General features: G+C 40.1%; 1 protein-coding gene across 1 annotated transcript; it reads left to right on the plus strand.

Annotated features, from left to right (window-relative positions):
- The first annotated feature begins 214 nt into the window (after window positions 1-214).
- LOC148739464 (uncharacterized) lies at window positions 215-1039 on the plus strand. Its single transcript, XM_088749487.1, has 2 exons — window positions 215-361; window positions 686-1039. Exons 1-2 carry the CDS (start codon window positions 215-217, stop codon window positions 914-916), a joined length of 378 nt encoding a protein of 125 aa, XP_088605613.1. The 3' UTR covers window positions 917-1039.
- Window positions 1040-15376: the final 14337 nt, after the last annotated feature.

Consider the following 15376-nt stretch of genomic DNA (forward strand, 5'->3'; position numbering starts at 1 on the left):
GGGCTCTCTTGTTTTCATGAAAATGGTCCCTGTGGCCCCAAATATGGAAGCTTTCCCAGAGGACCTTTCAGTCGTTGTTTTGAGCAAAATTCTTCTCGAATTTGGCTAGTTTTTCGATTGTAAAAAGCGATTTATTCTTCGTTTCGCATTCGCTAGCATTTAAAAATGGCGGCGAGGTATTTATCTCCCGAGGAGGTGTTTACAAGAGTCCTGAATGACAATTCTGACGGGGATTATTCTGATGAAAGCGAAGCAGAACTTTCGGAAGAAGATGACAACAATGGCAGATCAGAACACGAGGAAAGTGAAGAAGACGAAAGCGACAAATTGCTTCCTGACGAAGCAAATAGCGAAGAATCTGGTAAGTTTCTTTATCAAATAACGAGTATTAGATTTCATTTCTGTTGTCTACGTGTTTTTACAAGCCTTTGCTAACAGAGAAATCTTAAGTGAAAGATTACCGATTGTGGGTGAGTTTGTTCTGCCCAAAAAGCACATGTTTTAGTAAACTATCATTGTCCAAGTAATAAGGCTGACATGTTTGTTTACATTACAAGTACAGTTCTTTTTATGCTACTTCTGAAGTGGACTGAAAACATGCTCCTGAATATTTCGAGTTCAAAACAAAGCAATTTTCAGTTACATTGGCTCAAGAAAATATTCCATTTTTTTTTCATTTTGTTAGACATTTGTGGTAACCGTGACAGAAGTCCTATTCGACCAGAAAGACAAGCTGGAAGGGGAAGAGGAAGGGGTAGAGGAAGAGGAGCAAGAAGGGGAGCAAGATCCGGTCCAGCAAGACGACGTCAAGACCCCGCTGAGCCAAACATTGACTGGTCTGACCAGTAAAGTCCAGTGCAGATCCCTGACTTTGGAGAACCACATCCAGGTCCAACAAGAAGATTTCCGAATGTGAACACTGCTCGCGAACGAGACTTCTTTGATCTGCTATTCACTAATGATATATGTGAAATCTTGGTTCAAGAGACCAATAGGTACTACGATCAGCAGAAGGCAACTGACCCTGGCAAGCATAAAAGACCATGAGCTCCTGTCACGAGAGATGAAATGGAGGCCTTCATTGGTATTATTATTCTGATGGGAATAGTCAAGTTGCCCCGTTTCGAAATGTATTGGAGCCAGGATAAACTAATCCACCAGGAAAGCATTGCCAACATCATGTCTCAAACAAGATTCCTTCAAATATGGAGATACTTTCATTTAGCTGACAATGCAGTAGCCATCCCTAGGGGTACTGATGGTTTTGACAAAATCTACCGGGTGAGAAATTTCCTTAACATTATACTTATAAATATTCGAGACGAGTATAGACTAGGCATGAATATTGCTATTGACGAGACAATGGTACCCCACAAGGGAAAGTTGGCTTTCAAGCAGTACATAAAAAATAAGCCAACTAAGTGGGGCATGAAGTTGTGGGTCCTGAGCGAGGCAACTACAGGCTATGTTTATAGATTTCAAGTATATCTGGGGAAAGAACATGGCCAGCAACCCGAAAAACACTTAGCTAGAAGAGTGGTACGAGATCTGACAGTAACAGAAACAGGGAAAAATCACCATCTCTATATGGATAATTTTTACACTGACCCACACTTTTTCCTTGAGCTTTTTGACAAGAAGATACTTGCATGTGGAACTGTACGTCAAAACAGGAAACAGTTTCCCAAGGATTTGATTATCACTACTCAAATGCAAAAACAAATGGATCGTGGAGACTATTTGTGGAGAGCTCATATGAGATTAGTAGCAACAGCCTGGAATGACCGAAGGGTTGTTTACCATTTATCTACCATTCATCCTCCAGATCTTGATGGTCAGCCTGCTACTATCAAAAGGAAATCAGCTCGTGGTGGTAATGTTGACATCAATTGTCCTCCAGCTCAGCTTGACTATCAAAAATATATGGGCGGAGTAGATCTTGCAGATCAGCTTATAAAGACATTTAGTGTCATTAGAAAGTCACGAAAAGCCTGGAAGAAGTTGTTTGGCTATGGCCTAGAAGTGTGTCTCCTGGACTCCTTCATTATTATGAAGAAATTGAAGCCCAGCAACACTGAATTTTTAACTTATCGCAAAGAAGTGGCACGACAGCTTATTGCTGGAAGATCATTTCGTGGTAAGGCTGGTCGCCCACCTACTCAGCCACAAGCTGAAGTTGATGCCAGGAGACTGGATGGATCCTACCATGAAATTGCAGTAACTGATGCAAGGAGGGATTGTGTTGTTTGTGCCAAGAGAGCCCAAGTGAGAAATCTCGACAGGAATTATCGATATAAATCTGCCATTGTTTGCACTACCTGTGATGGGAAGGCCTTGTGCCTAAACAAAGACAGAAATTGCTGGGAGAAGTGGCATAGACAAGTTGAATATTGGCAGTAACAGTAACTTCAATTCTGGCAGGAACACTGCACTGAACTGTGCAATTCTGGATAGTTCTTTTGCAAATAATATTCAAAACATTTTTTTGTGAATTGTTCACTGATAGGATTTGTACCGGAAGTACAAAAAATGCAATATCTCAGGCTAGGATAGGAATATTTTAGTTCTGTTTGAAGTGTTTTATTCCCTGATAAATGGTTGTTGAACCCAAGTACATTGTGTGATTTAGGTAACAATACTGTACCACAGGCCCCTTGAAGAAAATATTGTTTTGCCCAGGGTGGAATGTAACCAATATATGCAAATAGCTCATACCCTTTGTGGTATGCCCTATATTTTGTTGTTTTATTGCAAATATGTTACACATTTCCAAAGCTTTACAATGATATATAGTTTATGGCAGGGTAACTTCAATACTTTTTTAGTTATCATTAGAAATAGTGATTGCCGCTGCGCAACTGAAAAATTACCTAAAAAAATCTGCCAGTTAAAGGGTTAATGAAGTTAGCCTGCTTCATGCAAAAGAGGAATGAAAACAACACAGTTTTGAAGAATTAAATTTTAGTCTAGCTTGTTTACATTGTCTTCCCTGAAATATTTTACTTTCTAGCTGGATATTCATGTGTGCTGTCAAGGCTTTATCTTTATTAACTATTCCCAAAATATTACTGGTGGCCTACCTATTTTTTACTTGAATCGTTGCAGTATAGACTAGGGTATTAATATAATTAATCCGGGTGCACACGCACCCCATAATCTTGATGTTGTTTGAATATTAGCAATACTAAGAAATACTGGGGTACTTGTGCTACCAACAAGCTTGGCAATTACAAATAGTTTTTAAACATTATTTTTTTAGAGTTTGATGTGATAGAGAGCGTGGTAATAGAGAAGTATTCCATTTGGGTTATGATTATAAAACAACCACAGATCTGCTACATACAGGTCTACCATGTCATCACTATGAGTGTTCGCACTCTTAAAAGGAGACTTCAGGGCTATAATCATGTGAAAAAGAAAATACACGGCGTTGATGAAGACTTGATTAGGAACATCATTAGAACATCATCGTTTATCAGGTTTTATATAAAATATGAAATCACATTTCAAACACAGAAAGAAAAATGTAGACGACCTGGTCTCAGGCAACAGCAACACCGACAAAGCATACGATCTGTACACTAAGGCAAAGGTCAGAATAGCAAAAGGAGGCTTCAAGCTACGCAAGAGGAAAACTAATGACCCAAGGTTAAAGGAACAAATTGGGTTGAGCAAGACAGCCGTAACAAAACTGGAAATTGTGAAAAGATTAGAAGATGAAGAAACATACACAAAGTCAAAATTAGACTGCCAAGGAGAGTCGAAGGGAGAAAGGGTTGTGGGTGTTAAGTGGAATTGCAAATAAGACACTTTCCACCTTCATCTCGCACATATCACCAAGAGGACAGAAGGCTTAGAACCCACCAAACGTAATGCGTTGAGCTTGTTAGCCAGTTAGTTTGACCCGCTGGGATTCATCAGTCTGGTAAGAGCGAGTATGAAAATTCTTTTCCAGGAGATCTGTAGTAAGAAGTTTGATTGGGACAAGACGTTGACAGGCGAAATTGAAGAGAAATGGAGTAAATAGGTTGAGGATTTGTTGCAAACGAGAGAAATTAGAATAGGTAGGTGTCTGTAGCAGGCAAGAGAAGAGTGTGTGACAGAGTGTTACTTGCATGGGTTCAGAGATGCCAGTAAGAAGGCGTATTGTGCCGTGGTTTACTTCGTGTACCGTACAGATGATGGACAGGCCCATGTGAGATTAGTCATGAGCAAAACGAGAGTTATCCCCTTAAAAGAGCTGTCCATCCCCCGATTAGTTGTTGTTGATTACATGAGTTGATGTCAGCAAGAATACTGGCCTAACTTATGAACACAGTACGCAACACGTTACAGTTACAGGTCACCATAGATGGTGCGAGGTTCTAGTTAGATAGCAAAACAGCTCTCAGCTGGATCCAAAACAAGGGAGAGTGGAAGCAGTTCGTGCAACACAGAGTGAACGAAATTCTTAAGTTGACACACAAGGTAGAATAGGCGCACTGCTTGACAGACGAAAATCGCGCAGATCTCGATTGAAGAGGAGCTCTGGCCTCGCGCAACTGAGGGAAGACAACCTTTGGTGATTCAGCCCTCGATGGTTAAAAAGACAAAAAGGATTGGCCCATGAGAATGGAGGATTTTCAGACCCCCGAATGCTTACTCAGAGCGAAGAAATCCACATCAGCGTTGCTGGTCAAAACGAAGGGTGAAGATGGTGTTGCAACAGCAGTAGTGCCACTGAATGATTACAGCAAGTTGCAAAGGTTAGTGTGTGTAGTCGCTTGGGTAGGATGGTTCTTGAAAAATCTGAATGCTACTGTGAAGTGAAGGTAGATGTTAAGTGGGCAGGTAAGTTAGAAGTGAGAGAATTAAAGGAAGCTGAGCTTGAGTTGATAAGTCAGCTCAAGAAAAACTTAAACAGCAGGGTAACTTTGAGCAACTGGTAAGTGAACTGGGGATTGTAAAGCAAGGTGAAATTTTGAGGTGCGAAGGCAGGCTTGTCAACTCAGACCTAGAATTCGAAGCTAGAAGTCCCCTCATTTTACCCAGAAAGTGCCAATACACTGAGCTGATTGTACAAGATTGTCATGAAAGGGTACACCACAATGGTGTGAGGGCCACGTTGGCCCAATTGCGATAAACGTATGGGTGCCAAAGGGCAGACAAGAAGTAAAAGAAGTTCCGAACAAGCGTGTCACTAGTAAGAAACTGAAAGGTAAACCGTACTGCTCTTCCCCACCCACTGCATTGCCAGAGTTTAGGGTCAGGGAAGCCCCGCCATTTGCAAAAGTACGTGTCGATTTTCTTAGGCCCTTATACGTAAAGAGTAAGGTGGGAAAGATGGAGAAGGTGTATATCGCATTATTTTCATGTTGTATGACAAGAGCTATCCACTTAGAACTAGTAGAAGATTTGTCGGCCGCAGTGTTTAGATGCTGTTTGTGATGGTTCACTGCGAGATGCAGAACGTCCACTCTTGTGTCGGATAACACGATAACATTTCAAGCCACCGAGAAGGCCTTAAATAAATTGTTCGATCATACAGAAATCCAAGCAGACTTGGAGCATATGAGGATAGAGTAGAAATTCAATTTAGAAAGGGCACCTTGGTGGGGGGGATTCTTTGAACAAATGGTCACAAGTGTTGAAGATTGTTTGCGAAAGACACTGGGAAATGCTAGATTGTCTTATGAGGAGTTACTAACTGTGCTTGTTTAAGTAGAATGTACTCTAAATGCGGGCCGTTAACTTGTGAGTACAATGAGGTAGACGGGGAAGTGCTAACACCTTCTCATTTAATCTATGGACGAAGGATCAAATCACTTCCGGATGAGGTCATAGAACCCGAGGATGCGGTGGGTGACGCCGAATGTTCCACAAGATTTAAATATCTACTTTTGGAATCAGTGGCAAATGGAATATTTAGCGAATCTGTGTGAGTTTCACAGGTGTAAGGTACAAAACAAGATTAGAGCAGTAGAAGTAGCAGATGTAGTTGTAGTGCATGAGGAAGAAAAGAAAAGAGGAGAATGGAAGATAGGAGAGGTAGAGAGCCTAGTCAAAGGGAAAGATGGTGTTATTAAAGGTGCTACAAAGAGGGTGGTCACAAAGGGGAAACTGACCCACCTATCCAGGCCAGTGCAAAAGCTATACCCCTTAGAAATTAAGAGTAAGGGGGAGGGATCATCACAAATGGACAGCTCCAAACAAAGGAGAACGGTTGAAAATCCCACAAAAACTGTTCCACGCAGAAGTGCGGCTCTAGATTCACAATGGAAATCACGCCCGATCCTTGACTCATAGATGAGTCAAGGGGGGGAGTGTGTTATAGAACGTTTACACCCATTATTAGGATTTTGCTTGTCTTGTTATATTTCGCATGATTAGCGGCGCACTAATAATGACAAAGAATGCATAGAACGATCGACAAACAATGATGTAATTAACTAGATAATTGCTGGTGAAACTGCGTCTTAAGATCAACGCTAAAATTTGTCTAACAGACCCATGCAACAGGAATTAGTGGGATCAACTGATTAGGAAATCAATAGACAACTAAGCCCTATCCGACCACATTGGACCTACGTATCTGGGTGTGGATATCTGTAGCCAATAAAAGTGGCACTTATAATCCTAAGTTAGTCAGATCGTAGAGCAAAGAAAGTTTGTTCATGGGATGTGGGAGAGTGCTCCAGTTTCAGAAGTGGAGAAACTTCATTAGGCATGGACTGTTTGGTGAAATATACCATCGTCAAAGCCAGAACGTCGAAAGAAATAAGCGCAGCTTTGCTAGCAGATGGTCGGAAATGGAAGAAAAGCCACGGCATGCAATGGAAACAATATGGAGAGATGTGGTATGCAGACTGTCGGGGCTCTTTGAAGTGCATCAATACAGTGTCCTTTTCGTGTTCAATTTGGTGTAACAAACACAAACCAATATAAAAATGTTTCAAGCGGCCAAGAAGCCTGTTCAATATGTGAAGACGCAGGTGAATTTGTAATTTGCGGTGCAAGGCGCTATGTGTTTTACGGCAAGAAAAAAATACAGGTGTTTCATTGTGGGAGCCACACGTGCCCCATAACATCAAGGCCGGAAAAACCAATGGAACGTGTGAAGGAAATGCTAAAGAAACATCCTCACTTAAAGCAAGCAGAAATACAATCTGCCTTTGTTATGTCATCGTTGCAGACGGAGGAAAATTGGGAAAAAGTGGAAAAAGAAGCGACACAGCTGCTGGAGAAGATGGATCGCAAATCAGAAACAAAGTGTGTGCCAAGAAATTCATCCAAGTGGTCAAAATTTTTAAGCGGTGGTGACATTTAAACAATATTGCAACAAAAAGGACAGCCTCTTAATATATAAAGTTAATGATTGGCGCAGAAATCCAGACAGACCATCTTTTGTTTTCAAAACAAGTGAGGAGAAAATGAAAGCAGCTTTGAACATAGACAGGAATGGGCAACATTTCTTGAAAGAAGAGTATTGTTCTTTTGATGGCAAAGATAAAAGGTGTCGCAATTTTGTTACTCTTACGGCCAGTGTATACCAACCGCTACTGAAGGGGCAAATACCTCTTGCTGTTATGGAAGATAAACAAGAGAGCTCCCAAAACATTGCGCTGTTCTGGTCTCTTCAACGAGGGTCTACAAAAAGTCACAGGGGACAACAAGATGGTATTTCATCCTCAAGGTTAGTGCACTGACATGGCCGGTGCTAACATGAATGGACTCCGGTAATTTTTTGGCGATGATGCCCTGAGTCACATAAAGAGTTGCGAGTTTCATTTTAAACAGAGCATTAACAAAATGGCTCGAAGATTAGGGCAGGAAGCAGGTGAGACTTTTAAAAAACTCTGCCAAAGTCTTCTCATAAGCAATTTAAAGGAAACTTATCTGGAGGCTAAGAAATCATTGGAAGAATTCATTAACCAGAAATCGGAGCGGCAATTTCTTTCATCCTGGCTGAGCTGGTGGGACAATAGGAGAACATTCATCTTCCGTGCATTTGCTCCGACCAACGCGCCTCGAATGAATCAGGCTGAGGTGATCCACACTGGATGGGCTCATAAAGATCTGTCTAACCTTTCCCTTCTTGATGCAGCTCATATGGACACTAAGGACAGTGTCCTTTTTGCAGTTGAACTTCAGTCCATTGAGAAGGGGACATCAAAAGGTGGAACTGGCCCCTCTTATGAATGGCGGAAGATAAACTTTCACCACCGAGAATTGGAAAGGGCAAACCAACTTGGCAAAGAAATGATGCGATTAGCATCGATAAATGGTCTCTTTATTGACCCTAATTCGGGGCACCATCCACCAGAAAACAAGACAACTTGCAAAAGAAAACAACACAAACATACAGAGGTTGAGTCACCAAACGTTGAAGAACTGCCTGATATGGGTTCCCCTTGTTTGCAGCAACAGAACTTCAACAATTCAGGCTTCTCTTTGGAGCCAATGCAGTGGCCAGATAGAGCCACAGCCCAACAAACAACACCGGCTTTCACAACCGTCCAGTCCAATGCTGTACATATTCAAACTCCATGACATTAACTCAACGAAGATGGTTGCTGACCACAAGTCACCAAATGGAGAAGCCACCAGCAGTTATTATGGGGCGTTCATATCATGGTGTTAGCCCTCAAGAAGGTCTTCATCACCATGCTCCAGTGATGGCAGGCGGCCGTCCTGTTCAACAGCCCGACCCTCCATGAACAGGACAAAACTGGCTGCAGCCAACATATGCTTTGGGGGCTGAAAGTTGGCATTCAGGACATTCCCCTCACAGGTACGAGTTGGTTACGCTGCCAGGAAATGTAAAAAAGTGCTATGGTTGTGGGGCTGAATTTACTGACAGGCACAGAAGTCCTCCGTACATCATGGTCAAGCATGTTGACAGGCGACTTGTTCTGAGAGATGAGCGAACAGGAAATTTCCTACCTAGTGCAGATTACAGCAATACGTATTACCACCTAGACTTCGCCCACATTCAACGCAAAAATCCCTTTTTCAATGGGCAGGTGTTTATTGCGCTTGATAAGTTGAGTTCCCTTGATAAATCTCAATGCAACATTGTTGAAAATTGCAATTTAACAGTGAGGAATTTGACAATTTCTTTTTATAGGAGTGTAAGTTTGTGGCCTTCTCAAAATCAGCAAGAACTTCACCTTCTTAAGAAAAACATCCTTTCATTCTTTTATTGTTAATGTTTATTGCAAAGAAGCAAGCCCCCAAAAAAGTCCTTAATCAAGGTGCATACAAAGAGGTACAGCCCACTTTATGGAGTATACTCTCCCGTTACGCTGGAGACGCTCTACTCTCATTGCTTTTTGGTAAAAATACTTAGTGATATTCTTTGATTGTGTTGTTGGTAATGAAACAGTTTTCTAACTTTTTGAAAACTTATTTAGTCACTTGTCTCCAACAAACAACAAATATCTAGCTGTGCAGGGCAAAGTTGTACAAAGTTTTGCAGGTGATGATTCCTAAGATAGAAAGACCGTACGTATTATTTGACAAAGTACTACCGTGAAGTAATGCAATACCTCGACAAACAATGACACGTGTTTCTTGAGTACGTGTGATTTCACAACTCTGCCAAGTCGCATCTTTCTCAGATAAGAAATGAATCATACCACACGTATTTCTGATTTGATAGCCCTGACAAATGAATCACCTGAATAACCCAAACGACTCCTGATTGGCCAAAATTAATTACCAACGGCTCTTTCGAGTCTACCTTTTTGTGGAGGGTCGAGGGTTTCGTGTCGAGGGCGAGGGAAAAATTGTGGAGGGTACCTATTTTTTTTTAATAAATAAGAAATAATTTTTTGGAACATTTTTGGGACCATTTTAAAGGGGGAGGCATGTCTTTAGCACTCAGAAGGGGTGGGTGCAGTCTAAAAATGCAGAGGGAGGGGTGGGGGAAGAGTGTTATACTCGGGCATTGGTGATAGGTGGTTGTAATTGGAAACACTGCTCTTTAAAGGTGCTTTTACTCGCTTGTACTAATTATTTTAATACATTTTTCCACTGACTTCTACTACATCAACATTCTTGCCCATTTTAGTCATGCAAAGCAAAACTGCTACATAAACAATGGACTTGAATTCTTATTGAAAATATTGCATTTACGATCCTCCACTGTCGAGTTACCATTCTGGCAGAGGTTATGTGTGCCTTTTGTGCAACCAGTTTTCCTTTGTGTATACAGTGTGTAATTACCAGATTTATCTTTCTTTCTTTTGTCATAGATGCTATCAGATGAGATCTCGGAATTTCTGTTCCTTGGCCCCTGACTTTAGCCACAAATATAGAATTCACGAGCGCTATCGCAATTTTAACATTATAGTACTTCTACTATATGAAATCATTTTTGGTACAATCATACATAGCAGCTCAGGTACAAAGCATCTCGTTAACACAGACCCCAAAAACGCAGGACCGCAGACCGCACAGCTCGAAAAACGTGTACACAGTGTGTAAGATTTATCTCTTCCCTTTGCTGTCAAACAAGATCTCAGAATGCATCGCGAAACTGAAACTCCTTATAAATGGTCCAAAAAATGGTCCAAAAAATGGTCCAAAAAATGGTCCAGTCCTTCTCTTACTTTATGCCAAGACACTATCGTATTTGCACTATGGAAAAGCGCAAACAAAGATTGTATCTGTTTTTTTCGCTTTTTTGGTGCATAAAGAAAGTAGTTTTTAAATAGCTGTATGATATAATAGCGGAAATATGTAAAACTAATTTCATTGAAATTGAGATAACAGATAAAAATAGACATAAAGTAGGATAAATGGAATAAACAAAATAAAATAACTAGAATAACGGGGTTGTATAAAATTTATGTATTATTATATTTAATATTTTAAATGGTTATTTTTATTATTAAGTATAAACCACACCCACGACTTTTACGCGCACCTGCACCTGCACCCGCACCCCCGACCCACGACTTGTACCCACGACCATTACTCAAACTCGTATTAGAGTTGTCATTAAACTAAACTACTCTCCGGTTACACGGGGTTAAATTGCTCGTAGTTTTATCACTTTCAGTAAATGCGATTGGGTGGCACGCTTGTTTATTATAATTTCCATTACTTGCTGTAGTATGTTCCAATTTCACATTTGCTGTATCTCTATTGTTCACTAGCGTGTGATTTAGGTCGCTCGCTCTGTTTTATTGTTTTATGCTATTTAGCTAAGACTTTATTGTACTTATCACCTTTTGGTTCAAACCGATTCACGATTTACAGTCTATAATCTACAATGACGTCTTGCCTGACCTTGTCGGAAATCATGCGGAGTATTGTTATTATTTGTCGCATTGTTGTAGTTAGGGTAATTTCAGCTTTGTTTGATCGTAATCAATGTAATTTGAGGAACTGTTAATTGACAGACAACGCGTGGAAATCTGAGAGTCTTGAACTTTGGATCCCTTTAAGGAAAACCAAAACAAAAAACAGAAAGAAGAGAGCGAGAAGAGGTTGTTGTAGGTTATTGGTGATTAATAAAGGAGAAGAAATCAGGATTTTGTGTGATTATGTTGGTAGTTCAATCTTCGAGGCAATTCCCAACAACCTGCATGACCTTTGTCTTGTTTCACCACGTGTATTGTCATGTAAAGTCTTCAAAAAACTCGCATTATTCTCAGTAATTCTGTCAAGTTCATTTCATGCTACACACTGCGTCTTAGTTTACTTGGATATTTCGTCCCCAGCATTTCAACCTTGTTTATTTTTACCCCACAAAGGGAAATGAAGCCCCCTCCTGGAAAAATTTTGGCCACAAGTAATTCAAATACAACAAATAATAATGAGAATACAATTACCATAGAATTAGAGATGATATTCTTCATACAGTGAAGCAGGGAGAACTTTCTCCAATGATGATAGCTGACTTCTCAAAACCCTTTTATACCATCAATTATAAAACTGTCTTAAGAGATCAGTCATCTCTAATACCCAAATAAACATCTTATCTGGACAGTATTTTTCTGTAGCTGATGATAAAGTTTCTGATGTGTAAAATCAACTTTGGAGTACCCCTTGGTTTGAATATGGGACCTCTCATCTTAAATTAATGCATTGAGGATTTGGTGAGAATCAATGCTATCTCACCCTTAATGCCACCAATATGCCAGTCATACCACCCTCTCTTTCATGCATTGCAGACATTGTCTGCACTGTTGAAAGCAGCTACTAGTTTGTTATTAGAAGACATGCTTTCTTTGATGACATAATCCCTCCAGTAGTTATCAAAACAAGAACAAAGACAAAAGAATGCAGTTACATGAGTACTCAAAGCTTTGAATTATCCAGTTTAGCCCAGGTAGGAACTTAAGATCAGTGGTACTCATGCACAAATTCAACAAACAGAAAATACTTTTCAAGATCACCATTTTCAATAAGCTGTCAGGATCTTAGAAATACCGCATTTCATAGAGTATGGCAGAGGTTACGCACTCCCTCCTTAGAAAAGCTTAAGCCACAAGAAAATATTAACCTCCTACATTCATACACCAGTTTCTTCCATTCTTATCATTTAGATAATTCATTACTTAAATTTTTTTTCTTTAAGTTCTATATTCCTTTATATCATTTTGATTGGTAGATGTAGAGCTACTCTGTAGAGAGGTTACCAATTACACACTATCTTCATTAGTAAATTGCTAATAACATCCACAAATTTCTCCTTTAAAAGCTTTGGTAGCCATAAAGAAAGTCCAGCTCTTCATTGATACATGCATATAAAGAATGCCACATATACCTTGCTTAAAGTCCATCACCAAGAACCTCCTACAGTTAATTAGCAATTGCCACTAAATTTTCCCATTTGCATTCAGCAATCACTACTTCACTGCTAATTTACACAACAGAAGTCTTTCGGTAGCCTTTACATTGTCCTTATTGTGTACTAAAATAGATAATGATTAACTGCCACCTGGTTAGCTCATGTTGTGGAGTGTTGAAGAAAGTTTTCCCTTTGCTACGACATTTGGAAATGGTTGGACATTCTAGTCCTCTCTTATAGGCCCTGTCCCCTGCATCTTCTCTATACTGGTTAGCAGGGGACGTTTTCAAGTGGACACTGGGGCAACATGTGATGTTCTCAAGCCGAGTGCCATCAAGGGAACTAAATATGTGAACGCCATCATGCCAACCAATCAAGTCCTCAAGATGTACAATGCCCCTACTCTCAGGCCGCTCGGGAAATGCAAGGTTCAATTGATGAACCCCGTGGATAAGAGAAAGTTCAAAGTGACCTTCACCATAGTAGAAGATGAGCACTGTGTCAACTTCATCAGAAGCAGAACTGCCCAACACATGCAGTTAATCACCCTCAGTAAACAGGCCAGACCACATCACAGTAATCTCATGAGTGGGTTCTTTAACATCCCCTGCCAAACCAAATTAACTAATTAATAGATGCAGGAGACGGGACCTACAGTTTATTCATCCTTATCCGAGAAGACTAGAATGTCTATCCATTTCTTGATATTATAGAAAGGTAGCACATTCTCCTCAGTTATGTTAAGACCTCGAGTGTTGGTCCGGCCAGGGCTCGAACCATCAACCCCAACCTACCACACAACAGTCCAGCGCTTTAACCAATTGGGCTAACCAGGAGAATGATGACCTTCTTCAAGCTGTGATGGCTGCAATACGGTCCGGGTGGCCAGCGGACAAGAAAAAGCTGACTCCAGCAGTGGCAATGTACCGTGATATCCATGATGAATTGGTCGTTCAAGATGGATTGCTCTTTAGGGGACACAGGCTTGTAATCCCCAAGACCCTTCAGAAGCATGTGCTCCAGGCGCTACACTCTAGTCATCAAGGGATAGAATCGACCGTAAGACGCACTAGAGAAACTATTTACTGGCCAAAGATGAAGAGCGACGTAAAAGATTTCACTTCCAGGTGCAAAACCTGTGCTACATTTAGTATGAGACAGCAGGAGACGCTTATCAGTCATGACATCCCAGATTGCCATTGGGCAAAAAATTTCAACAGACCTGTTTGAGTTGGACCACAAGAGTTACATAATGACAGTAGATTACTTCTTAAGTTTCTTGGAAGTTCACAGGCTGTATGACTTGAAGGCCACTACTGTTATTAAGAAGCCGAAGGCACACATGGCTCGATATGGCATTCCCCACAAAGTCGTATCAGACTGTGGTTCACAATATACCAACTAGTAGAGAATTTAAAGCCTTCACCAGAGAGTACGGATTCAAGCGTGTGACCACGAGTCCCTACCATTATCAATCCAACAGCAAAGCTGAGTCTGCAGTCAAGGAGGTACAAAGGATCCTCAAAATATCTGCACAATCTGGAACTGACCGCTACCTGGCGCTGCTGGCTCATTGTACCTCTATAAAAGATGCTTGTCATACCTCTATAAAAGTCGCTTACTGCTGTTCATGTTTGATGTTATCAAACATAATGTTCCTGATGACCTTGCATCTTTATTTACTTTTAAGTCTTGTAGTAGACCTTCACAAAGGGGAAGCCAATTTGTTATTCCACGTGTCAAATATGAAATTGGCAAACAATCTATTCAATATAGAGAACTAACAATTTGGACATTTCTTAATAGATTAATTGACATAAATGAGTCGATGAGCAAAGACAAATTCAAACAAAGTTTGCGTAGATTTTCCAAGGACATTAATGATTTCTCATTTAGAGCTTCTATGATAGCAAATAAACACGATAACTGTATATATTTTTTACTTATCTTTATTCATACATTTTACATCATCCAACTTTTATTTTATCTAATTTATTTTGCAGGTCCACATCAGCTTTTTGCTGCCATTGTATTAACTTAACCTGCTTTACCAAATAAATGTATGTATGTATGTAAGTATGTATGTAATTATGTATGTATGTATGTATGTATGTAACACCCCACAGGAAGTTTTTGGTACCAGCCAACAAAGACAAAAGAACGCAGTTACATGAGTACTCGAAGCTTTGAATGACTCAGTTTAGCCCAGGTAGGAACTTAAGATCAGTTTTACTTGTGCACAAATCCGAAAAACAGAAAATACTTTTTAAGATCACCATTTTCAAAAAGCTGTCAAGATCTTGGAAACATTGCATTTCATAAAGTATGGCAGAGGTTAAGCACTCCCTCATTAGAAAAGTTTAAGCCACAAGAAAATATTAACCTCCTACATTCATACACCAGTTTCCTCCATTTTTATCATTTAGATGATTCATTGTTTAAAAATATTTTTCTTTAAGTTTTATATTCCTTTTAAGTATAATTTTTAGAGCTGACCAAAGAGTTTACAGCAATCTGATTGGTCGAGCAGTTCCTTATATGACGCTATATCAACCACTCCACACGGTTTATATAAAATGTTAAAATAAAATGTTA

Source organism: Stylophora pistillata, chromosome 2 (assembly GCF_964205215.1).
Source record: "Stylophora pistillata chromosome 2, jaStyPist1.2, whole genome shotgun sequence".
NCBI classification, from domain to species: domain Eukaryota; kingdom Metazoa; phylum Cnidaria; class Anthozoa; order Scleractinia; family Pocilloporidae; genus Stylophora; species Stylophora pistillata.

Coding starts and splice junctions, on each gene's coding strand:
- LOC148739464 (XM_088749487.1), top strand. CDS start 215: ATGACAATTCTGACGGGGATTATTCTGATGAAAGCGAAGCAGAACTTT. Junction 362..685: donor AGCAAATAGCGAAGAATCTG/GTAAGTTTCTTT, acceptor TCATTTTGTTAG/ACATTTGTGGTAACCGTGAC.